Here is a 27890-nt window from a genome sequence, read left to right as displayed (position 1 = left end):
ATGAATCTATCATGTACAAGGTTATCTACGTGTAGGTTATGAAAGCATGACAAGAAAATTTAGGTTAAAAGGACGTGATTAAAATAATTGTACGATTTAAAGTTTTATTAAGCATCGATTTAATGAGAAAGGCAGGAATTTTTTTTTTCTATTATGAACATAAACATTTGATAAACTCTAATTATAGATTTGATACAATTTCCTGGTATATCCGCTTGGATGTTCATAGTTTAATACCTCTTGCCGGACATTTGGATTCTTTGATATGAAACTAGCTTGTATCATTTTGATTTTAGTACTAAACACTGGGGAAACATCAAGTCAGGGATATTGTTCGTAAGTATTTTAATTTCTTCTTGTAAACAACGCCATTCTCAGATCTTTGCAACTTTTCTTATAATTTTTAAAGCATGTTACGATTCAATTCAAATGTTTTTGGATCTCATCTCTATGATATACTTCCACGATAAATCACATTTAGACTCACATTTTCTGAAGAAAGTTTGGATATATCGTAACCCTGATCTTTCCAGTCGATTGTCAAAATTTGACAATACTTTCATCAAACATTTTAAGCCCGTTTTATGCCCTGTGCTACTTATACGAAGATCAATATTTTTTTCGATAATGGTATCAGCGATTTAAGACATGTGAAGATTCACATTGTCTTATGAATGTAGCCGTTTCTTATCAAGGAATATCTTTAGCTTCATCTGAGTATTTTCCTTTTGAGAATGGTAAAGATTTTATACATTTATGAGTATGTATAAAATTAAAAGAGCGATATACTTTAAAGGGCAACCAATGTTAGTAGTATAAGGGGCCTGGATGGGGTGGTCAACTGAGTGCACTTTTGGGGCTGAGGGGGATAAGCGGGTCAACGGAGTGCAGGTTTGGAGGGGTATAGGTGGGTCAAGGGAGTGCAGCCCCTGGAGGGGATAGGTGGGTCAAGAGAGTGCAGCCCCTGTGGGGGATAGCCGGGTCAATTCAGTACATATGTTGCATCATCTTTTTAGATCTATTGCATCATCTTTTTGATATCTGTTGCATCATCTTTTTGATATCTATTGCATCATCTTTTTGATACCTGTTGCATCATCTTTTTATATCTGTTACATCATCTTTTTTATACCTGTTGCATCATCTTATTATACCTGTTGCATCATCTTGCAAAAATCAGGTCTAGGCGGCCTCTGTTTTTGGAGGATAGATATTATTCTCTAGAAACAGAGGATGGAGGTGTCGCCACCTACCGGACTTTTCAAAACAAAGGGCAGTCTAAACTAAACAAATAACAGCAACTCTTGCATCTCAAGTCCCAGTTTATGTACCGTACTCTGATTTTTCAACCAAAACAAATAAAAGGTTAAATTTCATACGATGATGGTTAAATATAGGTATTTAAATCATTTTAACAAATTTTGGTAATTTGCTGTCAATAAATTATTCATTTGAAAGCTTTGTTAAAGACCCTTTCCTGTCTGAAAATTAATTATAGCCAACCTCATTTTCCGGTACCATAATTATGTGTTAACAGCATAAAAGTTTTAAAAAACATATTTTTGAAAAATTCAGTTTCATTATTATTTCATTTAATAAGACGGTAGAGGAATTTTTCTTTGAAGTTTGCTCTTCTGCACGGGACTACAGTGGGCGGAGCTACTTTCCGTTCTGTATTAGTCTTCTATACTGTTGTATGTGTATATATCTAATAAAACTGAAATATTAAGACCCCTGAAATAAATTAGGATCAATCTCCATCTACAGCAAGGTTAGACCGTCCCCCTTATCAGTTAAGACTGACTTAAATTCAATTGCGTCTACCCGTTGTCAAAACTAATCTGACTGAAACTTACGTTGTCCGTGGAAATATATTTACTGCGAATGCATGGTCCCCGTCGAGGCCTCATCTAAGAACTCTAGCGGAAGTTTAGATGCTGCACAGCTAAAAAGTGGGATTTTTTTCTTATTTTCTCTAAATAATATTTATTTTATCTTTGCTTAAATTATCAGGCAGAGTGTATTTTGTCTTTACAGTACGTTTTCTTTTGTGTTTCCTTTTCCTCTAATCTTTAATTAAAAGAAATATGAAAGTAATGTTATTTATGTATTGTTTGAGCATTTAAGTGCCTTTTTATTTGTCCTGATAGGGAAAAAACATAAAAATTAAACAAAATAACAAGAAATATTAAGTAGAAATGAAGCGCAAGAAATGCCAACTTTGAAAGCGTATTGTAAAAATTCTAGACATAGAATCTCAAATCGCCACATACAATTGATAGTTTAATGTCTGATCTTTTATTTAATTGTACTCTGGTGCTTGCACTTTTTGATTAAAGGTAGGCATGCGGCGTTTGAAAATTACCTGTGCTATCCTCTGAAATCAGAAGATAAACTATCCGACATTGCATTGCGATTTCTATATATGGTAAAAAATTTGGCTGCCATATTGAATCTAGCTATCCTCCAAAAACGGAGGCCGCCCAGACCTGAAAATAGGTTGGACTTATCTTTCTGTAAACTATCTAGTCAGCGAGCTTACCTATGCATTGTGACGTCATAAACTTGGCAGCGACGTCATGTTAGTCCTTCACAAGCCGCGATGGCTGCTTATTTTGACACAATAACATAGACTTTCACAGCGCTTGAGACTTCATGTAATAACAGTATGGTCCTATGGATTTCAGTACCAAAACTGATTTTCTACCGTTTTTCTTCCAAGAAAGTTCTGAACAGCTGAATCCTGGATCAGCCTAAATGTTATTTCACTGGATTATTTAATGAATATTACTCTACTGAGTTACCTGGTTACATGGTAAGTTTTAACAAACTTTTCTTTATACATTTTCTATGAAGGTCATCTTTGTATTTATTCATTATTACTGTGTTATATACCTTATGTTTAGAACATTCATATAAACACTGCCATTGTTTACCCTGAAATACACTAGGACACTAAAAGATCCTCAAAATGTTGATAAATCTTTTTTGCATGAGTTATGATTATATTGTCTCACATTCCTTTTATTGGATCAGTATTCTAAATATTCTTATGAGGAGACTCCTAGCATATCTTATAAAATACTGATACATGCTTTTAAAACAACTAAAGTGATATTCTCAGTTGTCATTTCTAATATTTCTATGAATCTTTAATCACAGTGACCAAAAGAAGGATATGGAGATAATCAATCAGATCATATTATGCCAATGAATCTTTTGTCTCAAATCTTTTTTAATGAAATATACAGAATCTTTTGCCTTATTTGTCACTCATATTCTGGTGCAACAGTGGCCCAACGAAAGTGGGAAAAACTCAGTCTGAGCATCTCTGTAAATCTATAAACATGTGTGCCCCCCCCTTTTTTTTAAACCTTCATGTATATACATGTATGTATTTTATTTAGTCAGTGATTTCAAACATCAACATGTAAAATATATATTGAGTACTTTAAAAGTGAATATACATCATTTGTACACCCTGAATATTCTGACATACTAATGGTGACATCAGTTAAAAGAGTAATTAGTTATGTAAAATTCAGTTTATATGAATGTAAATGGGGTATTTATTCTCAGTTCATGTAAGGTATAATTTGCATGTAACCCAGAGTGTATTTAATATTACTATGATGGGTCATTCTGTGATTGAATTTAAATCAGAAAAAATGTTTACTAAATTTTGGTAAAATACATATGGTATCTTTTACATTTCTGTCCTGTTTGTCTGTCAATTGTTGCTTTACTTCCTTTGTAAAATGAGGTTAATTTGTGTATCACTGAATATTGTATGCTTTTTTTCAGGATCAGCTGAGATGTTATTTCACTGGATTATTTAATTGGGCATATAATTGGATAATTCTGGTAAGTTTGTCTTTATTTTGTTTACATTTCCTATGAAGGTCATCTTTGCATTTAACCATGATTATATGGTTTAATTTAATTACTGTGTAATTCTTATGTGAACTAATATCTCTAACATTCATATAAGCACAGTCTTATTTTGTCTAAAATATACTAAGGAAACTTCATATTGTTAATAAGTCCTTTTGCATAAATTATGATATAATATCATAATTCATTATGTCTGTTACCCATGGAATTCAGACTTACTAAATTGTGATCTATAAGGAATGTAATAAAAGAAAAAGTAAGAATCTACAAAAGGTTTATCGTTGTTTTGATTCTAAATATGTGGTAGATATGGCATACATATATTTTCATTTTCACTTTTGTTTCTTGGTAATGAGCTTTTCAAAAAATGTAGGACTACATGTTGTATATGCTAATATCTTTTTGTATGCTGTACTGACAGGTATTAAACAAAATTGAATATGCTGTTAAGAGAAAGTCTGTTAATGTCTAAAAATTACACTGATAATCATTTTGTATTTGTGATATTAATACAGTAACTGTGCTTCTTTTGTTATCTAAAGATAACATGATGAACTATTTTCATGAACTTTTTGGCACTGTATTTAAACATGCAATGTTTCATGCAGTTCCTTGTCATATTAACAAAATGATTATATTTTCTACAGTCCTCAACCTGGAAGATATGTTTTATTCCCAACCATCTATAATCCATTCTCTATGAAGTTCAGCCTGTCTGCCCAAATTCCTTTGGAAATACATAGTTAGTCAACCAACATAGAAACAATCAAACTTGAAGGTAAAGTTTCAATGAGATATCATTTTCATTTATTTAATTCTGTTTTATTTAAATGTTTATATTTTAAAATGGATAAAAAAAAATGGATAAAAAACATCTGATAATGGAAATCAATATCATAAAGATAGTAAGTTTTTTAGTGTCTAAATAATTAATCTGATAATCATTTTATTTATGATATTAATACAGTAGTTGTGCTTGTTTATTATCTATAGATAACATGATGAACTTTTCTCACCTGGAGTTAATGTTAAAAACAATTTTTTGAGATTAAAAACAAATATTTTCATGATCTTTTTTGGCATTGTACATGTTGTATTTAAACATGCATTGTTTCATGCAGTACTCTGTCATATTAACAAAATGGTTTTATTTCTACAGTCCTCAACATGGAAGAATTGGTTTGTTCTTAACCATCTATAATCCATTCTCTATGAAGTGAAGCCTGGCTGCTGGTCTTCCTTTGGAAATACACAGTTTGTCAATCAACATAGAAACACACAAACTTGAAGGTAAAGTTTCAATGAGATACAATTGTAATTTTTATTTATTTATTTATTTATTTATTTATTTATTTATTTATTTACATATGCATTTTTATATTTTGGAATTGATAAGTAAATGATATATTATTTTTTTTTAAAATAAAGAGGGCTTGGTGGTCATGGTCATGTTTAAACCATATTGATATCCTTCACAAGAAAAGGCATAAAAATCATGATCAAATTTTAAAACTAAAATGTATGAAGTTTTTCTTTGCCAAATGGTAGTTAACAGCTAAAGATAGCATATCTATAGAATAAGTTAAATATGGCTAATTTGTAAACCCCCAGCTTCCTTAATAGCATAGTTGGTAAAGATAAGAAGTTTTGACTTCAATTGCTGATGAATTCTGAATTTTCCATTTAATATTAACATTATATCAAAGGGAAAGAATACTATAATGTGGCTCATTAGGATGACCATAAAAGAAATCTTAATGACCCTCTTGACTATGTATAAAGATTGTAACCTTATAACTGATGTAAGATGATCTGATTGTGTGGAAATAACATTCCCTGGTGTTTCTACTAACCAAGATCTTTTTCTGAGTGTATGGGACTGCTGTAAACCTTCTCCTGTTTATAAAAATAATACTTTGGAGCATGACACTTTATTCATAAAAGGTACTTTCAATATAATTTCTATGAGTTTGTGTTCTTTCTTTTATAATAATCTAGTGTTATATCTCCTTTAACCTCATTAATATGCATGCTTCCAAAATCTTAGATCTGTCTGTATAGTTTCTTCAGGTCTTTGAACACAAATACCCTGATTCAATCTTTTGAGGTAGACATCATAGAGACATCGTAGATGATAATATCAGAATGTATATATCACAATCTTGATCATAAGGTCAATTTAAATGGTCTTAGGCACAACAAATGAAAGTTAAAACTTTTTTTTTTAATTAGAATACATAATTTTGTAATAAACAAATACTGGAAAAGTTACTCTCATAATGAGCCTTAATGTCTTCCAAGAGTTCAGTTTGGACTTCCTCCATTAATCCTTGTATCTGATAATCCTTGTATCTCCAATGGTTTTGTGGGCTAAAAATCATGTGTCTTTAAGAATCTTTTTTTTTTCTGACAACTGTTTTCTCTTATCATCTATAAACTTGACTTCTTCTCTAGTCAAAGGTCTTTCAGGGTAATCCAAGTAATTCTTACCCTCTTTTGGTAATAAATGGTTATATTCCTCATTGGCTTCTTCTGCAATCAAGGGTCTTTCTATGTAATCTCTGACAACATTAGGATCACCCTTCTCTGGACTTAATTGGTTATATTCTTGTTGAGAAATGATCTCACTAGTGCCATCTTTTTTTATTTTAACTGGTATACCTCTGTCTACATCTTTCTCTGAAAGAATTCTCTCTCCAAACTGAATTTTACTCATTCCTTTACTCTTTTCTTTACTGGAGGTGTTACCCATGGTTAATATGGAAAGTCAAAATCTTATGTTACAACTTGTGTTTATACCCTTTTTGTCTATATTTAGAATTCCATCAAGCTTATATTGCATTACAATTTTTCTTTTTCAACTAAGACATTATTTTTTTGATTTTTTCAGGATTCTCTTGTGAGGGCTTATGGAAATGATCTATGTCTACTCTTAGAATGGTGAAAGACTTTCAGATTATGCAAAGACTAACAGAATATCCTCTCTTGGAACACTGAAACAAGAAAACCAAACTTAAGAAGATGGAGGATTTAAGAAGAACATAGATAAATATGATTTCCAACCAATTTAACCAATACGGTCATAGACTGTGGTTTACAGGATGACAAAGAAAGGACTCAGGATTGTATCTTTCACTGTCAGACACTGACTATGGATAAAGTGTAATCATTTATCAGACTGAGATCTAGTCAAATCAAGTATTGAAAATATGATTTTCTGATAGCATGAGCTCTTTAAAAACTAATTCTCAATGACCTCAAAGTATCTGAAAGTGACTTTTATTTTTACCAATTCATATTGAAGACTGTTGTTATGTATGGGAATTACACATTTAAACCTTTTATTTTTCATCTAATTTTTACAACCACCTAGAAATTAACGCAGATATCCAGATGCTGGATTTAATGTTATTATTTAACTTTCCTGGAATTGTAAATATATTTTGTTTGTGTATGTATCATGTTTAATTTTGAATTTAAATTGGGTCTCAATAAGACCCCCAATAAAGATGCAAGTGTCCCATAATCTGTGTTTTAATAATATCTTGAATATCTTTATCATCCATCATACTTATTACATATGGAAAGATTGTAGGAATGCACTTTGTTGTTAAGGACACTTTGTCAAGGTCAAAGCATAAGATTATTGAGATGACTTCTTTGACAATAATTTGTAACTTACAAACTTCACATCATAAGTACACAGATGAAGAATCAATAAGATATTTCTATAGATTTTTTTTGGATCATTTACTCCTGGGTAAAAGTTAGTAACTGAGATTACTGATTTGAGTCCTGTAATGCAGTAACTTTAACATTGTGTGATAACTTATAGACTTTATAAAAATTAGGTGCAAATTCTTAGAATAGGAATGAAATGTTAATCAAATGTACAATGTTCAAAGGTGTTTATATGACTATTACTATGTAATACCTTGGTTTTCTGTAAAAATCCTATTTTCTGTACTATTGGGTGGCCCTTAAAAGGGCCGTTGGTTTTATTTATTAGTTGTGACACAAGACCAGCCAACAAGCTTTAATATATATTTTAAAAACCTCTTCCCTGGTGCCCGGAGAGCTAGAAGTGCTAGTTAAACTTGTGTTTTGGGTGTTAGCACGGTTGTTGTTGTTCCTTGCATGGGTTCTGGGTGGCAAATGTCCTGCTGCAGGGCTTTGTGGGGGCACAACAATCCTGTCCCATCTTGGTTGCAAGCATGGCCCTTAACAAAATGAGGTCTAATCAAATCCTAGAATTGATATTGTTATTTTCTGATAGTATGAGATCTTTAAAAAAAAAATTCCCAGACTTCAAAGTATCTAAATGTGACTTTTATTTTTACCAATTCATATTGAAGACAGTTGTTATGTATGAGAAGTATACATTTAAACCTTTTATTTTTCATCTTATTTCTACAACCCCTAACAAATTACACAGATGTGTAAAAGCTAGCTTTGGTGTAATTATTACTTTCCTGGAACTGTAAATACATTTTGTTTGTGTATGTGTGTGTGTGTGTCCTATTTTGAATTTAATAGGTCTCAATAGGACCCCCATAAAGATGTTAAGTGTCCCCTGATCTGTGATGTAATAATATCTTGAATATTTCTATCAACCATTAGACTTCATGCTTACTACACAGAACAGGTTAGAGTAATACACTTAGTTTTATAGGACACTTTGTCAGGGTCAAAGCTTGTGATTATTGAGATATCTACCTTTGACAATAATTTGTAACCTGCAAAATTCACATCATAAGTAAAGAAAGATTCGGAGATTTTCTATTGATTTTTGGATCATTTTTCTCCTGGGTAAAATTCAGTTGTTGTAACTATAACATTTTGTGATAACCTAGTGACTTTATATCAGCTTTATTGGGTGGCATAGCATATTCTTTGGAAAGAATTGAAATGTAAATCATATGCACTATGTTCAAAGATGTTTAAAGACTATTACTATGTAATACCTTAGAAGTCTGTAAAAATCTTTTCACTGCATAGATAAAGACTGGTTGGAATCATATATGTTTTGAAATAAGGTTTAGGGAAAAAAGTCAAGACTGTGGATATGACTTTTATTCAAATGGTGCAGTACAGCAACTCTGGTGATTTACATACCTTCAGTCATAAATAGATAGGTATTGGGAAGACTCCTCTAGATTTTGAAATTTTTAATTCAAAAGTATACAACTTTTTTTTTAAAGTTTGAAAGATTAAATGGCAGCATATCATTTGCTTGTGAATTAAAAAAATAAATCCAAACATATACATCTTTGGATGATAATTATATAATTTTATCAATTCCTGGACTTCGGTCTTGATATCATCCTTTAATGTCCTTAAAATTTTAATGACTGTCTTTTAGTTTTAGTTGAATTCGTTTCTTTTCTACATGTGAAAATGACATCATCCAAAGAAGTTCTTTGTCTGCATGTTATATGAAGAAGACAATTTTCATCACAGTGAAAGAGATTGATTTGTTAAACATAATGCATTGATGCACAAATATATTTTAAAATTTCTAATAGCTAGGGTTCATATTTCTTTATATGGAATGCTAAGTACTGTTGATTTCAATTTTTGTGAACAAAGACAAACAAGTAGAAAGAATGTACATGATGTGTCAGAAAAGCATGCAGAAACCTGATGACTTTATCATTGCTGATTAAATCAAATTATGAGTTTCATCTTTGTTACATTGTAAACATTTCTAAGTAGGGCACACACCAGAAACTTAAAATTATTATATCAGGGTTTAACACAACAATTCCAAATGATTTTTGGACGCTTTTCATGTATCAGAAAGACAAAACAGAATGTTTGTTCACAGATGTTCCAAAGGAAAACAAGCTCAAAGAAATGATTTGTAATGTTCTTCTGTGATTCATGTAAAATGTATTTTAAAAGTGTACCCTAACATTTATCTTTTGCATTTATATTTTTGTAAAGAATTTTTCAAAACTTTGAAAAAGTAGTCTTATTGTATAATATGGGTAGCTTAAAATCTTGTAAACTTAAAAGCTGTACATGATGTGTTACACATCTTACATATGTTACCATTTCATTTCAGGGTATTCAGCATATATTGTAGTTTTGTCTTAAATTTGTTTGCTTATGTAATCAATAATTTGCGAATACCCAAATTAGGAAATATATGAGAGAATAAACAAGAAAATCAGGTTTAAAAAATGTTTTTACTACAAAGGGGTTAATCCATAAGTAAATTCAGTCTATACACTTAAGGTATTGGTTTATGAAATAAACTTGCATTTAAGCATTTTAAGACAATTGGAAACATTACTTTAACCAGTTAAAAAAAATGAATAGATTCACTGTCAGGATGTTATTTCTTGTAAAATAAATGAGAAAACAATTTTATTTGAGTCAGTTTTTTTTTAAATGTAAATAAAGAAGCATTGGAAGTTGGGAATATTTCACAAAGTTAATTAATTTATACAAATTTTTTTATACATAAGTGAATAGAATTGGGCAGCAGGCAAATCCTATTTGAGCCTTCTTCCTAAAGAGGGTAATTGAGCATAATTCTCACTAGGATAGTTGGAATATTTTGATTTAAGCATTAAAGAAACTATTTCATATTTAAATATACAAACCATGTTTAGTCATGCAGTATATAGTTTACACTTGCCAAAATGTAAACCTTATCTCTATTCAGGGTCAATCCAAATGTCAAAAAGTAATGAAAAAAATATTTCTCTTTATGTATCAAACATGCAGGTATTATTGCAATAAATTCACTGTATTCATTTTTTGTTCTCTTCTTATGTATGAATAGCTCTGATTTAGGCAATCAAAGCAAATGAGTTATGTCAAATGATGAAGGTATACACAAGAAATTAACATGGACAGAGAATTTTGAGTTTCCCTCAAATATGGCTGCTAAGTGATGTGAATTAAAAACAAAATGTGGATTCATCTATTAGGATTGAAACTTGTACATAATATGAATGATGGGTGCTATGACATTAAGAATGACATGAAAGAAATAAGTTTGATTCAATTATATAAACAGTTCTTAATCCATACAGTCAAAATGGAGGGCATATATTTTTCTTTATAGGCATAAAGTAACAAACACTCACCTAATCCATCAAAATTTTACTTTTTGAAGAAAAGGAACCCTACTTACTTTGTTGAGTTGACATTCATATTTCTGTGTTTGACAGGTAGACTATAATGGTTTCTGACTAGTATAATGAGAACTTTTTATTTAAGAGTCATCAGATTGTTCTGATATTTTGGTTAAGATATCTGCATGACATCAATTAATTTGTTCATACAAAGGGATAAAAGCTTTTCCAGGTTTCCTCTTTACTCAGATTAGATTGTGTCTTGCTAATATATCCAACATATAAGTTACTCATCAAAGTCAAACAAAGGTAAATAAATGACCTTATTAAGTTTTAAGTCAAAGGGTCAAAGAGATGTGGACATCTGCTAAATTTAATTGTTTAGTTAATATTCATCAAACTGCATAGATGGGTTAATTAAACAAACTTAATATATTTTGATTTTCAGGTCAAAGATCAGCACAATTTTTGCTATACCATTGTTGTCTATGAATATCTTAACACCTCTATTGACTTTTCAGGTTAAAGGTCAATGTATTTCTGCTACAGTAATACTTCATTATAAGGATCTCATAGTGATATTCTTTATTTGTAAGGAATTAGATAAAAAATCTCCCACTCTTTCTATAATATGTCACTGAATGTGCTCCTTCATTTTAGAGAGTTTTACAAGCAAATCATATACTGACTTTCAATCCTTCAAAACACAATATGTATATTAAATCTTGAGATTCAGACTTTCAGCCTTTTAGGATTTCAGTCTTAAAAACTTTCAGACTTTCAGTCTTTAAAAACTTTCAATCTTGAGGACTGAGTATTTTCATATTTATTTTGTAAGTCTTGTCTTTTATGTCATTACGATTGATCCTAAGTAAATAAAACTTTTTCATATTTGTAAAACCAGAGTGTGAAAGTATAGTGTTTGTGTAATCTTCTAAATGTTTATCCATAAATACTGCTTTTAATACAGTCAAATATAATTTGTGATGATCAAAATTTCCAACTGAATTCAAAGACAAACTGGCTGACCTATACATATTTAAAGTTTCAATATCATACACTCTTGAATATCCATAAATATCAATATATTGATTAAGCATTTGCTATCAACCAAACACTTGTTAACCTAAGGAAGGCTCTTACCATAAGTTAAACTCATGGAATTCTTCATGCAATTTTGAAGAATCTCTGTTATAAGGGATGGTAAAGACAAAAGACCCATAAATTTCCAAGTAGTAATAATATTTAAAACTATATATCCACACTAAATTGAGGAACATTTGAAGGACCCTTTTCCTTTATAACTCATGACATTTCATGTAGATAGTGGCTATAATGTGTAAATAATCATTATGGAAAAAAAGGATGGTGTAAAGTTAGCCTCACCCAACACCCTAGTACTGGACCTACTTGTGATTTTTCAAAAAATTGTTCTCAGATGTTTAGATTGTTCATACTAACGTATGATGAATTGGAAAAAAGAAGGGGTTGTCAGTATTTTTATTGAGAGAGAGTTTCTCAAACATAGGTACCCCCATTTTTCAATTGACGATATGAGATTCCAATAAAGGTTTCACATAATTTGTACATAAAAACACTAATTTTGATGCTATTGAATGATTTTTCCTATTAAAATCAAAGAAATATATCCAATTAAACAAATTACAGTAAAATTTTATTCTTATTATATTTTCCTTGGTTTTTGGGGACTAAATTGAACAAAATACAACCCTCGACCAGCCCCAAAACTTGGAAGTACAACACTATTAAAATTATTGTAAAAAAAAATTGACTTGTGATTTTTCAGTCAAATTCTCAAATTATGTTCATCTATGACTATTTGTTAAAGTTAAATTAAAAAAACAGCACATTGCCAGCATATATTTTTTCTCAGCACCACCATTTATTTATACTTTTTTTGTCCAAATTGAGATTTTTGATAAGGAATTTCAAATAATGGAAGATAAAAAATACAAAGCTATTGATGACTTTTATTTCATTTCATAGATGCATAACTGCAAAAGAATAACAACATTCTTTAGAATATAATATAATTTTAAAACCTATAATACTTTCTGTGTGCCATTAATTACAGATATATTTCACATATTATACATGTACATGTATCTGTTTTTCAAGTAAAAAATGAAATGAAAATCCACAGTCTAATCAGTCATCAATTTTGAAGCATTACTCTTTCCACTACATTGAGTCAAAATACATCCAATTATGTGTTCAACAGTATACACAAAAAATTAGTATACAACAGAATATTAACAGTCAGCATAAAAAAAATACAGTCTAATGTTAGGTTGAGTGTTGACTGAAATCTCCCATACAAGTTTTTAGACCTTTATTTTACACACTGTATTGTCTAAATTAAAATACATACAAACAGTAATCATTCACAGCTATTCAAATATTCAACCAATTTGTTGATTACATTAGATGACTTGGATATTCTAGGCTGCTTTGAACCTGATAATGGTTCACTAAAAACATTTCGTAACCCATTATGTGGATCCCTCTTGTGGGTTAGCACCAATTTAGACAAACTAAGAGAATTTGCAATCAACTTCTTCGAAATCATGGAAGATACAATCTTTGCCTTAACAAGGGGCTCTAAAGACTTCTTTATGGTATAATAATTCAATGTGAACACATCATTAGCTGAACACAGAGCCAACAACTTCATTTCAAAAAGTTCCCTCAATGCCTTCACATCAGCAATAGCATTATGAGCTTCATAATCTTTTCCAATGAAAGTATTTACAAGAGTGACTTGTTTAAAATCTTTAACATCATCTTTGCTGAAAGATTTCCTAGACACTTGTAAGGTATCTATAAAACCAGTGACAGTGCTAGCAAAACTGTCAAGTAATTTACATTTGACTAGCTGATTCATTAACACTGGTAGGTCAAAACATTGTATATTGTGCCCAACCAAAATAGGTTTACAATCAACAGTCTTCAAAAATTCAACAAACTGCTGAAGTCCTTCAAAGGGCTCTTTATGGTCCACCTTCTTGCCATTATGCTTCAGCACACCACCAACAAAAGTAAGGCCAGTTGCTGCAGATGCATCAAGACTAATTGGGGACTGCGGTGTCAAGTACATGTTGAACTCTCTCTCTCCACATACAGCTGCAATCTGAACAATGTCTGATGTCCTGGCTGAAATAAATAAAAATAAATATTGAAACTCCCATAGTGTATACTTCTAAGTCAAGTGCAACACAATTCTCTTAACCTTATATAATATATTCCTTAGCTATTTCTACAAAGAAAAAAACTAGTTCACAAACCTAAACCAGTAGTCTCTAGGTCAAATACCATGTAAGATTTGTTGGTACTTGGTAGTTGATCTAATTTATTCAAAGAAATGTCCTCCAAATCAACTTCATCACTCAAACCAATTTTGCTGCTGTATGTATCCGCTGCAATAGAAATGTTCGGAAAAAATGATAGGTAAAAACAAACAAACATCACACATATAAATTAAGTTTCAGATAAATAGTATTTATCTGACTTACCTTCAAGAACAGATTGTGATGCATCTTTTGCAGACCGCTCTGTCTTCAGCTCTAAGCACCTCCGCTTTGTGCTCCGCTTTGCTTGTTGTAATCGCTTCAGCTTCAGTCTGCTTTGTAGGATCCTGGAATGCTTGAGGGTGTATCTTCCAGGAGACATTGTCAGTCTTTTATTCACCTGAGAAAAATAGAAAATATGAAATTGAAAACTTTTTCTGGAAAAGAAAAAAAAGAAGAATCAACAGATCCTTATCAATATGTAAAACATGTAATTTTTTTTTTAAGTAAAGAGATTATATATTTTATGGAGTAAAAAATCAAATGTGTCTGCATTAAAATGTATTACAGCAAAACTCGGTTATAACGAAGTCACCGGGACCTATAAAATTACTTCACTATATCCGCAATTCTTTATATCCATATAAGAAGTTCATTAAATTTATATAGATGGGGATCCAAGATGACTTCGCTATATCCGTGAATTTGCAATATCCATGTTCATACTAAACGAGTTTTACTGTAACAATAAATTCACACATTTTATAGATATAATTCTCGAAGAACTTTCAAAACCCTTAGAAATTAATCATGCATTAAAAATGATTTCAACTGCGTCAAGTAAATAAAAAAATGTAAACAAGACAAGAACAAAAACTACACAAACAAGTTTAGGCTATGTAATGGTATTTTTGATGTTTCCTTTTAAATACTTTACTTTATTGACATTGCCTAAACTGCCATGTGTGAACATCAAAAGAACATCAAAGAACATTTTTTTTCATTTGTATACCTCAGTTATATAATTATACCCCTCATTTTTCTGACAGACAGTTGCAGATACTCTACTATGCAGACTGTCTGAACCTCCATAAAACCTATGAACAGTTTAGGTGACATAGTCTAATTAATAAAAGGTACATGTTTTATCTATGTGCATGGTTTTTATGATTTCATAAATTTGAAAATAAAAAATTCTTACATTCTTTTAGGCGCTTTGCTAGAGACCATGTGGTTAAAATTTTCATTCACTTGAGTGGATCCCATCGACACCAACTCAGTTGCCCGGTCTGCATACTTCTCAAACAGTTTTTCTAGAGCTGATCTCAGAGGCTCACTTGTAAGAGGTTTCCCATATGGCAAGTTTTTTGGTTTGTAACCAGTCTGTTCACTCCTGCACCATGTGCCACACATGGAATGGTCCCCTTTCAAGATTAAATACACTAATACAAATACAGCATTCATACATTATCATGAACTCAGACCAATTTCTAAAAATTTCTAAAAATAATTAGAAAACAAAATTATTTTTCTTGCCAGTGTCAAACTTAAATATATGTTCATTCTTTTTGCAAGTAGTATTCTTACCATATAAATGAGGAACAATTTTCCCCAGATCATTAGCTAACTTTTCTGGATCTTCAGATGCCTGATGAACACAATATGTAAAGCATCTCTCAATGTGTGTTCTAACTTTAACATTTTTCAATACTTTATGGGTATTGCTGATTTCCACAAGACTTCCAGTAAACCCCTTTTTCATGTGATTGCTGTCCACCTTTTTCTTTATATCTGGATCAACAGTTGCTCTCAATCTGGCTATTGTTGTAGAATCGTTGTCCATTACTAACGTGGAAACCTAACAATATTTTATAATTATAAGCAAAATAAAAAACAGTAATGCATTAGCACTTTCATTTACAATCTTCACATATATATAAATATTTAATAAAGATTTCATGGAAGGTGGCATTTTAATTCATAGCGCTTTCACCTCTTAGCTCTTCATGGATTTTGAATATTGAATGTACACAGATATATTGATATAAAATCGAACATATCTATACATTTCATACCTTTTCACCTTGATCTTTTATGCTCTGCACCATCTCACAAGCCATAGCAGGTTCCATAGATTTGGCTGACCCTGACCAGTTTCGACTGCATTTGTGCTTCCTCACAGGAACATCCTTCCGTTTTGCCAAGTCACATATTCTGCATTTTTTAGATTTTACAGCATAACCAACATATTTCTTGGCTTTTTCTCCGATCAAACTTGCATGTCCTTCAAACATAAAGAAAATTGTTCAATAGCAGTAAATACTTTGTATTATTTTAGTAATCAGTGAAAAGTCAAAGCATCCAATTCAAATTACTAAATAGGATAATTGATGACTTTTTTAAACCATCAAAAAATACCTGTAAGGCTATTGTAGGCACGCCCAGTACCCCGTTTTTGCCAGGCACCATCGAAGCTGACAGTGAGATTACCATCACTCCTGAAGAAAAATCCAATAATTATCATGCATGAAATTTCTATTTTTTTTTTTCAATAATTCAAATTATTTTGACAAATACCAATAAACGTACTTTTCAACTTCCGTCTAATAGACTGGTTTGACAACTTTCTTCTGCCATTTTACTCAGTGTACTGCCAACTTCCCTTTCCCTTTCCTTTAGACCTCCCTTTGAAATTCCTGGAATGTTTAGTACTGCTAAGAAGGCATTTAAATGAGACTCTCCAAAGCCACCATTGATCATTCCTAAAATATTACAAACACAATTATTTAAAACAATAATCAAAGATTAAAACAGGGGTGTGCAATCACCATCGCCCGACACCCGGGGCTACCAATTTAAGAGGTCAGCTATCTTAAATCTATACTGCGTTAGCCCGTCAGGCTAGTAAATCTAAAACGAAAGTAAACATATATTTACCTCGACTGAATTTAGGTACGAATTAACTTTTCTGAAAAATCAAAATCTTGAATTCGTTTTAACCTATATGCATTGTGTGTTCCTATCGCCAGTCATCTCACTGACAATTATAGTCGATATAAATAGGGGGAAGTACCTGACAATTACAAAGCGCAAACCATTATTTGTTTTATTTCAACTTCAATATTTTTTTTTAACCTTTATGTTATACTTATACATGTATTGTTTTCGGTAGTTAATGGGCTAGTCACTAGCGCAACGGGCTAGTAATTTATTTTTGTAATATCTATTGCACCAATGTACACAATTTTATCCAAGTTTATTTCATACTTATTATACACTTACCTACTGCTACTTTCGTATTAATATCCCATGCTTTTCCTCCCTTTTCTGTTAGATGTTTTTTGCCTGTTGGGACATCATTAAGTAGCCTACACTCCTGGTATCTACACTGCACTTGGAGAATTTGAGCGAGTCCGAATCTAGTCTCTCCAACACAATCGGATAAATGCAAAGGTTGCCCACATCTCTTGCACTCCTTTAAATTATTTGCAAGGATACCAAGTTCGATTATACGTCTACCTTCGCTCCAATCATTTTTACCTGTTGGCTCAACAATTTCCTCTCTAGCAACACGGACATCGCTAGCAAGAGGGTCAACACAGTGATACACATGGTCTTCGTTCGTAACTGGAGTGATTACTGGTGTTTCAACATTTTCTTTGGAAGTATTTTCATCACTGCGGTCCCAATATTTTACACACTCTCTCCTCAGGACTTCATTTTGCTTTATACGAGTGGATTTCACGAATTTCCCCTTCTTATTTCTTGCCGCCATTACTGCGGGATGTTATCGATAAATAATAGTGTTAAAAACCTATCCGGGAGATCGATCCGGTTATGACGTCACACGACTAGACCCCTACTTTAAGTTTGGTTTTCTTGTTTCAGTGTTCCAAGAGAGGATATTCTGTTAGTCTTTGCATAATCTGAAAGTCTTTCACCATTCTAAGAGTAGACATAGATCATTTCCATAAGCCCTCACAAGAGAATCCTGAAAAAATCAAAAAAATAATGTCTTAGTTGAAAAAGAAAAATTGTAATGCAATATAAGCTTGATGGAATTCTAAATATAGACAAAAAGGGTATAAATACAAGTTGTAACATAAGATTTTGACTTTCCATATTAACCATGGGTAACACCTCCAGTAAAGAAAAGAGTAAAGGAATGAGTAAAATTCAGTTTGGAGAGAGAATTCTTTCAGAGAAAGATGTAGACAGAGGTATAGCAGTTAAAATAAAAAAAGATGGCACTAGTGAGATCATTTCTCAACAAGAATATAACCAATTAAGTCCAGAGAAGGGTGATCCTAATGTTGTCAGAGATTACATAGAAAGACCCTTGATTGCAGAAGAAGCCAATGAGGAATATAACCATTTATTACCAAAAGAGGGTAAGAATTACTTGGATTACCCTGAAAGACCTTTGACTAGAGAAGAAGTCAAGTTTATAGATGATAAGAGAAAACAGTTGTCAGAAAAAAAAAGATTCTTAAAGACACATGATTTTTAGCCCACAAAACCATTGGAGATACAAGGATTACAAGATACAAGGATTAATGGAGGAAGTCCAAACTGAACTCTTGGAAGACATTAAGGCTCATTATGAGAGTAACTTTTCCAGTATTTGTTTATTACAAAATTATGTATTCTAATTAAAAAAAAAAGTTTTAACTTTCATTTGTTGTGCCTAAGACCATTTAAATTGAACTTATGATCAAGATTGTGATATATACATTCTGATATTATCATCTACGATGTCTCTATGATGTCTACCTCAAAAGATTGAATCAGGGTATTTGTGTTCAAAGACCTGAAGAAACTATACAGACAGATCTAAGATTTTGGAAGCATGCATATTAATGAGGTTAAAGGAGATATAACACTATAGATTATTATAAAAGAAAGAACACAAACTCATAGAAATTATATTGAAAGTACCTTTTATGAATAAAGTGTCATGCTCCAAAGTATTATTTTTATAAACAGGAGAAGGTTTACAGCAGTCCCATACACTCAGAAAAAGATCTTGGTTAGTAGAAACACCAGGGAATGTTATTTCCACACAATCAGATCATCTTACATCAGTTATAAGGTTACAATCTTTATACATAGTCAAGAGGGTCATTAAGATTTCTTTTATGGTCATCCTAATGAGCCACATTATAGTATTCTTTCCCTTTGATATAATGTTAATATTAAATGGAAAATTCAGAATTCATCAGCAATTGAAGTCAAAACTTCTTATCTTTACCAACTATGCTATTAAGGAAGCTGGGGGTTTACAAATTAGCCATATTTAACTTATTCTATAGATATGCTATCTTTAGCTGTTAACTATCATTTGGCAAAGAAAAACTTCATACATTTTAGTTTTAAAATTTGATCATGATTTTTATGCCTTTTCTTGTGAAGGATATCAATATGGTTTAAACATGACCATGACCACCAAGCCCTCTTTATTTTAAAAAAAAAATCATATATCATTTACTTATCAATTCCAAAATATAAAAATGCATATGTAAATAAATAAATAAATAAATAAAAATTACAATTGTATCTCATTGAAACTTTACCTTCAAGTTTGTGTGTTTCTATGTTGATTGACAAACTGTGTATTTCCAAAGGAAGACCAGCAGCCAGGCTTCACTTCATAGAGAATGGATTATAGATGGTTAAGAACAAACCAATTCTTCCATGTTGAGGACTGTAGAAATAAAACCATTTTGTTAATATGACAGAGTACTGCATGAAACAATGCATGTTTAAATACAACATGTACAATGCCAAAAAAGATCATGAAAATATTTGTTTTTAATCTCAAAAAATTGTTTTTAACATTAACTCCAGGTGAGAAAAGTTCATCATGTTATCTATAGATAATAAACAAGCACAACTACTGTATTAATATCATAAATAAAATGATTATCAGATTAATTATTTAGACACTAAAAAACTTACTATCTTTATGATATTGATTTCCATTATCAGATGTTTTTTATCCATTTTTTTTTTATCCATTTTAAAATATAAACATTTAAATAAAACAGAATTAAATAAATGAAAATGATATCTCATTGAAACTTTACCTTCAAGTTTGATTGTTTCTATGTTGGTTGACTAACTATGTATTTCCAAAGGAATTTGGGCAGACAGGCTGAACTTCATAGAGAATGGATTATAGATGGTTGGGAATAAAACATATCTTCCAGGTTGAGGACTGTAGAAAATATAATCATTTTGTTAATATGACAAGGAACTGCATGAAACATTGCATGTTTAAATACAGTGCCAAAAAGTTCATGAAAATAGTTCATCATGTTATCTTTAGATAACAAAAGAAGCACAGTTACTGTATTAATATCACAAATACAAAATGATTATCAGTGTAATTTTTAGACACTAACAGACTTTCTCTTAACAGCATATTCAATTTTGTTTAATACCTGTCAGTACAGCATACAAAAAGATATTAGCATATACAACATGTAGTCCTACATTTTTTGAAAAGCTCATTACCAAGAAACAAAAGTGAAAATGAAAATATATGTATGCCATATCTACCACATATTTAGAATCAAAACAACGATAAACCTTTTGTAGATTCTTACTTTTTCTTTTATTACATTCCTTATAGATCACAATTTAGTAAGTCTGAATTCCATGGGTAACAGACATAATGAATTATGATATTATATCATAATTTATGCAAAAGGACTTATTAACAATATGAAGTTTCCTTAGTATATTTTAGACAAAATAAGACTGTGCTTATATGAATGTTAGAGATATTAGATCACATAAGAATTACACAGTAATTAAATTAAACCATATAATCATGGTTAAATGCAAAGATGACCTTCATAGGAAATGTAAACAAAATAAAGACAAACTTACCAGAATTATCCAATTATATGCCCAATTAAATAATCCAGTGAAATAACATCTCAGCTGATCCTGAAAAAAAGCATACAATATTCAGTGATACACAAATTAACCTCATTTTACAAAGGAAGTAAAGCAACAATTGACAGACAAACAGGACAGAAATGTAAAAGATACCATATGTATTTTACCAAAATTTAGTAAACATTTTTTCTGATTTAAATTCAATCACAGAATGACCCATCATAGTAATATTAAATACACTCTGGGTTACATGCAAATTATACCTTACATGAACTGAGAATAAATACCCCATTTACATTCATATAAACTGAATTTTACATAACTAATTACTCTTTTAACTGATGTCACCATTAGTATGTCAGAATATTCAGGGTGTACAAATGATGTATATTCACTTTTAAAGTACTCAATATATATTTTACATGTTGATGTTTGAAATCACTGACTAAATAAAATACATACTTGTATATACATGAAGGTTTAAAAAAAAAAGGGGTGGGCACACATGTTTATAGATTTACAGAGATGCTCAGACTGAGTTTTTCCCACTTTCGTTGGGCCACTGTTGCACCAGAATGTAAAAATATGAGTGACAAATAAGGCAAAAGATTCTGTATATTTCATTAAAAAAGATTTGAGACAAAAGATTCATTGGCATAATATGATCTGATTGATTATCTCCATATCCTTCTTTTGGTCACTGTGATTAAAGATTCATAGAAATATTAGAAATGACAACTGAGAATATCACTTTAGTTGTTTTAAAAGCATGTATCAGTATTTTATAAGATATGCTAGGAGTCTCCTCATAAGAATATTTAGAATACTGATCCAATAAAAGGAATGTGAGACAATATGATCATAACTCATGCAAAAAAGATTTATCAACATTTTGAGGATCTTTTAGTGTCCTAGTGTATTTCAGGGTAAACAATGGCAGTGTTTATATGAATGTTCTAAACATAAGGTATATAACACAGTAATAATGAATAAATACAAAGATGACCTTCATAGAAAATGTATAAAGAAAAGTTTGTTAAAACTTACCATGTAACCAGGTAACTCAGTAGAGTAATATTCATTAAATAATCCAGTGAAATAACATCTAGACTGATCCAGGATTCAGCTGTTCAGAACTTTCTTGGAAGAAAAACGGTAGAAAATCAGTTTTGGTACTGAAATCCATAGGACCATACTGTTATTACATGAAGTCTCAAGCGCTGTGAAAGTCTATGTTATTGTGTCAAAATAAGCAGCCATCGCGGCTTGTGAAGGACTAACATGACGTCGCTGCCAAGTTTATGACGTCACAATGCATAGGTAAGCTCGCTGACTAGATAGTTTACAGAAAGATAAGTCCAACCTATTTTTGCAAGATGATGCAACAGGTATAAAAAAAGATGATGCAACAGATATAAAAAGATGATGCAACAGGTATCAAAAAGATGATGCAATAGATATCAAAAAGATGATGCAATAGATCTAAAAAGATGATGCAACATATGTACTGAATTGACCCGGCTATCCCCCATAGGGGCTGCACTCTCTAGACCCACCTATCCCCTCCAGGGGCTGCACTCCCTTGACCCACCTATACCCCTCCAAACCTGCACTCCGTTGACCCGCTTATCCCCCTCAGCCCCAAAAGTGCACTCAGTTGACCACCCCATCCAGGCCCCTTATACTACTAATGTTTTTACTCATTAAACATCATGTCCCCGGGGGTAGGGCGGGGCCACAATGGCCGACCAAATTTCTACATAGAAACATATAGGAAATTTTTTTTAAAATCTTCTTCTCAAGAATCACTGTGCCAGGAAAGATGAAACTTATATGCATCGAAGACGTTAAAGCTAATCTTACAACCAAAATCTATGATAAACGTGATGACTTTAACTTTTCAAACGTCAACTTCCCGTACTTATGCAGCAGCACAGTTAAGGTTACAAATGGAAAAATCGGGCGATTTTTAAAGATAAAAAACACATATTTTATAAGGATGGGCGATTCCTTTAAGGACTTCACTGATATAAAAAAAATGTAATTTGGTTCAAATCTACATGTGAAAACATTTAGATTTTTTTATTTAGACTTGTCACGTGATGTCGAAGTCACATGATTTAAGCAATTATACTTGAAGTTTAGAGATCATCTATAAATTCCAATATTGCAAAGTCATAACCAAGTTAAAGATCTTAGTTTAATTTATAATTTTTTTCAACACTATATGTAGTTTGTGAAAAATGCTGCGAACCTATACAGATTCCCTTATTTAATTGCTAAAATTTAATTTGTTGGGCGGCAGGTTGAATATTTTGCTGGTCAATTACATTAAATATAGCTATAATTTTTAAAATTTATTCGCAAGATTTCATGAGGTTCGCAGCACTTTTCAAATACCTTATTGCTTCTTGAGTTTATGTGTAAAAACTTGGCAAGATACATTGAGGGTATGCCCTTGCAATAAATCGATTTACTAGGGCCCTTCTATTACTTTTTCAATGAATATGCAGACAAACACGCGTCAGTATCACTTGTCTGGCAAATATACGGACAGTTTATAAATAAAATAGTAAACTAGATATCGCATCCAAGAGAACAGCTTTTTCTTTAACTCCAAATAATATTTTATATCAGAAGAAAAGACATTTTTCATTGTACAAAATGTGACTTGATCAACCTCTCACTGTGTACATGCGAGATGACGTCACATTGACAAGTGCATGGCGATCGATGCATCGTTTATATATTGTTGTGTGGGATTTAACAAACGACAAAACTACATGTAATAGTAAGTTTTTATGTAGTCTAAGCTATCCAGCAGTTTGAAATAGCAAATAATATCATTTTGTTGTACTTTGAAGACCTTATATTTTGTGTGACGTCATAGTAAACATTTCCCGTACAAATTAGGCCCCGCCTCCTTACTGTAACCTTAACTGTGCTGCGATATATGCCTTCATCTCTGCATACGAAGTCTATATATGTCAGTTGATTTATTACACAAAAGCATGCGCTACGTATGTACAATTTATAAAATGAGGTAAAATATTGACAAACAAGTTGATGAAACAAGAATATCAGCAGTCTAAAATCACTAATTCGTAAGTTCTATGGTCGATACATTGACCTTGTTAGCAAATGCAATTTATCATTGTTTCAACTAAGGAGCATAAAATGAAATAGATGGAGATAAAGTACAGTATTCAAGCTCAAAAGTCCATAAAACAATACAAAATTGGAGCAGGGCAAACACAGACCTCAGAACATCAGAGGTGGGATCAGGAGCTATGGAGGATCGAGTGAGCATCCCCTGCCGACCGGTCACACCCGCCGTGTGCTCCTTGTCATGATCGGGAAATAACGGGAAAATGTCTACAATTCAGTGTGTAAGTAATGGACTAACAAATAGTATGAAAAACGTCGGGCAACATTTGACTCATTGCATCGACCATAGAACTCACGAAATGATGACTTTAAAGGAGACTGCTGAGTGTTTCATCAACTTGTTTGTCAATAATTTACCTCGTTTTAGAAATTGTTCATACGTAGAGCATGGTCTAGCATATCGGATCAATTAACTGAGATATGCAGTTGATGAAGGTATATTGCTGCATAAGAAAGGGAAGTTAACGATAGCATTGGCGTCGGAAGGAAATTGAAAGAAGGAGGGGACTAAGTGTAAGAGAAAAAATTCATACCTACAAAAAAAACCGACAAGCAAGAAAAAAAAAAGGAAAATATGTACATAGCCAATCACGAAACTTCTATTTGTTGGGGGATGGGGGTGTGAGAGGTTCGAAGTTTCAGTACCAATTTTTTTTTTCAAAATGTTACCAATTACCCCTTTTCTGACATAAACTGCAATATGTCTGTAGAAAGTGGGGGAGGGGGGCTAAACCTACGCCCCAGTGTTCAATATCTATATTATGTCTACCTCTGCAAAAGAGGTGGTGGGGGGCTACGCCCCCCTAGCCCCCCGGTTCCAGCGCCCATGGATAGAAAAGTTAAAGTCATCACGTTTATCATAGAGGTTAGTTGTTTGATTACTCTTAATGTCTTTTTCAAGTAAAGTATCCAAGTATGAAACAGATGTGTCAGACTCTGTGGTATCTTTTATCTCAAGCTCACCATGCAGGATATATCGTATAGACACAGAAATGGAAATTACTAACAAATATACCTTATGACTGGATCGTGTTTTGACTGGCCTTTCCTTCCAAATGATGGGCCTTTGTTTAAATGAACATTGAACTTTGGAAATGTTTCTTTTACCTTATCAATACATTATATAGGACTCATGGCAGATATGACCGGTAAACAAGTGCACAATGCTTACTCCTCCAAGGCACATGAATCCCACCTCTGGAATTTTTTGGGGAAAGGAGGATGGTTTTGAAGATCTGATTACGATTAATGCATTTTTAGTAGATATTGATTCACATTTTAAAACAAGTGGCCCATGGGCCTTATAGGTCACCTGAGTATCATGCAACAACTTTCCAATAAATTAAATTTGATTCATGTTTTAAACCAGAGGCCATGGAATTCTGACACAATTTTGAAAGAGGCACCATTTAAGTTTCATTTCATAATGTTGTTGATTAATACCAAAGTTTCAGATTATGTACCCCCCCCCCCCTCCACCAAGCACCTCTGTCCCAGGGGCCAGTAAAATAATTATTTTTGAAAGAAGCAGCTTTCTTCGTCATAAATATATACTAAGATCATTGGCATAATACCCAAGAAAAAAGGAAAACATTTTCAAAGAATTCATGTATTTTCACTAAATAAACATTAGAGCCACACCCTAACACAAGAAGCCCTGACCCAGGGGCTCTGAAATTCACAAATCTCAAAGAGGCATCCTCCCTTCTCATAACTATATACATAGTTCATTGGTTAAATACCCAGGTGTAGGAAAAAAAGATTTCTAGAGAATTTATGCATTTTCACTATATAATCAATAAAGCCCCACCCTAACACCAGAACCCCTAACCCAGGGGTCATGGAATTCACAAATTTGGAAGAGGCAGCCTTATTCAACATAACTACGTACTTGGTTAGTTTATTTAATACTCAGGAGCAAAGAAGAAGATTTTCAAAGAAATAAATCATTTTTACTATATAATCTATATAGCCCCACCCTAGCACTAGAGCCCCTGACCCTGGGGCCATTAGATTCACAATTTTAGAAGAGGCAGTCTTATTCAACATAGCTATGCACTTTGTTAGTTTATTTAATGCCCACAAACAGAAAAGAAGATTTTCAAAAAATTTTTGCATTTTCACTATATAATCTATATAGCCCCGCCCTAGCACTAAAACCCATTGCCCTGGGGCCATGAAATTCACAATTTTGGAAGAGGCAGTCATTTCCAACTCAACTATGCGCTTGGTTAGTTTATTTAATGCCAAGGAGCAGAAAAGAAGAATTTCAAAGAAATAATGCATTTTCACTATATAACCTATTTAACCCCGCCCTAGTACTAGAACCCCTGACCCTGGGGCCATGAATTTCACAATTTTGGTAGAGGACTCAATGCTGATTACAATCATACTAACAGTTTGACTGCTTGAAGTCCAGGAGTTAAGAAGAAGATTTTTAAAGATTGCACTAATTTTAGTGGTTTTTGCCCCACCCCCAGGCCCCAGGGGGGCAGGGACCATGAAATTCACAAATTTTGTTCCCCTTAACCCATAGATGTTATATGCCAAATTTGGTTGAATTTGGTTCAGTGGTTTTAGAGAAGAAGCTGAAAGTGTTCAAATGTTAACGCACGACGCACACCGCACGACAGACGACGGACGACGGACGACGACGGACAAAAACAGATAGCAATAGGTCACCTGAGTTTACTCAGGTGACCTAAAAAATGTTACTTTTGTGCAATAAAAAAATTACTGTTATTCACTATTGAAAATGTAATTAAGGGATATTCACTTTCTGAATCTTGTCTTAAAGAGTGGTACTGGCATTTTTATATTTAGAGGAATGTGAAGCACAAAAATATAAAGAAATCAAAGAAAATTAAATTTCTAATTCAACAACAAAGCCTTGAATTTTCTGTTTATTACATTTTCTCTTATTTGTTTTTGCCATTTTCGTAATACAGTGCCGTTCGATCTCGTGACGGCCCTGGTAGAACTTTTTTTATTTGATTGCTTGAAATGGATTGATGCATGCCTGGAAATGAAAAAAAAATTCATTTTCTGTATGATTAAATGTTTAAAAATAAAAACTGAATGTATTTTACAGGGCTAATGAGAATGGATGTTGTGTAAATCATTACAATATCGGTACTGAATGCATAGGTATGCATTTCTTAAGAGTCAGTTTCTCTTTCATCGTTTTATGAAATTCAAATTCAAAGTTGATATTGAATACACAAAGCATTAACATTTAATTTGTTTCTGTTGTCTGATTCTGCTTGCTTTTTCAAAATGTCATATTTTTATGCCAATTTACACCAAATCTTTTTAGAGTGTTCTCCGGGATATTTTGGTTACAACTGCTCTTTAACATGTCCGCCGGGATATTTCGGACAACTTTGTTTATCTAAGTGTACATGTAACCTGACGCTGTGTAACCACGTGACTGGATGTGGTGATTATTAATTAATACTTTACTATCTATAGATAAATGGCGAAAATAATTCAATGTCAATATAAAATATTTTAAAAAAACTCTTTA

At 32.0% G+C, this 27890-nt stretch overlaps 1 protein-coding gene, 2 long non-coding RNA genes and 1 pseudogene across 4 annotated transcripts; 2 read left to right on the top strand and 2 right to left on the bottom strand.

Annotated features, from left to right (window-relative positions):
* The first annotated feature begins 224 nt into the window (after nt 1-224).
* On the top strand, nt 225-27890 carry LOC134237654 (uncharacterized). Its single transcript, XR_009985857.1, has 3 exons — nt 225-336; nt 27456-27511; nt 27681-27890. It is a non-coding gene; the product is annotated as an uncharacterized LOC134237654 (long non-coding RNA).
* On the top strand, nt 2661-7420 carry LOC134237653 (uncharacterized). Of its 2 annotated transcripts, XR_009985855.1 has the most exons (5): nt 2661-2815; nt 3805-3864; nt 4542-4672; nt 5054-5184; nt 6785-7420. It is a non-coding gene; the product is annotated as an uncharacterized LOC134237653 (long non-coding RNA). The 2 variants fall into 2 exon arrangements; XR_009985856.1 differs by lacking the exons at nt 2661-2815; nt 3805-3864 and adding an exon at nt 4214-4315.
* LOC134237638 (protein PML-like) lies at nt 12957-15623 on the bottom strand. The gene is made up of 4 exons (XM_062719778.1): nt 15492-15623; nt 14516-14690; nt 14288-14419; nt 12957-14156 (listed from the first exon to the last, which is right to left on the bottom strand). Exons 2-4 carry the CDS (start codon nt 14670-14672, stop codon nt 13384-13386), a joined length of 1062 nt encoding a protein of 353 aa, XP_062575762.1. The 5' UTR covers nt 14673-14690; nt 15492-15623; the 3' UTR covers nt 12957-13383.
* Nucleotides 15488-18163, bottom strand: LOC134237639 (uncharacterized; annotated as a pseudogene).

The sequence above is a fragment of the Saccostrea cucullata genome, unplaced genomic scaffold (genome assembly GCF_032062105.1).
Source record: "Saccostrea cucullata isolate Sc308-1 unplaced genomic scaffold, CSIRO_AGI_Scuc_v1 ctg347, whole genome shotgun sequence".
Taxonomy (NCBI): domain Eukaryota; kingdom Metazoa; phylum Mollusca; class Bivalvia; order Ostreida; family Ostreidae; genus Saccostrea; species Saccostrea cuccullata.
The sequence above is the reverse complement of the archived record's forward strand: the minus strand, read 5'-3'. Positions and strand labels throughout refer to the sequence as shown.

What these genes read in the sequence shown, in the direction of transcription:
- LOC134237638 (XM_062719778.1), bottom strand. Translation starts at nt 14,672, where the DNA reads ATGTCTCCTGGAAGATACACCCTCAAGCATTCCAGGATCCTACAAAGC. An exon ending in ATCACAATCTGTTCTTGAAG is followed by an intron (nt 14,420 to 14,515) that starts GTAAGTCAGATA and finishes TTTCTATTGCAG; the next exon opens with CGGATACATACAGCAGCAAA. An exon ending in CCTAGAGACTACTGGTTTAG is followed by an intron (nt 14,157 to 14,287) that starts GTTTGTGAACTA and finishes TATTTATTTCAG; the next exon opens with CCAGGACATCAGACATTGTT.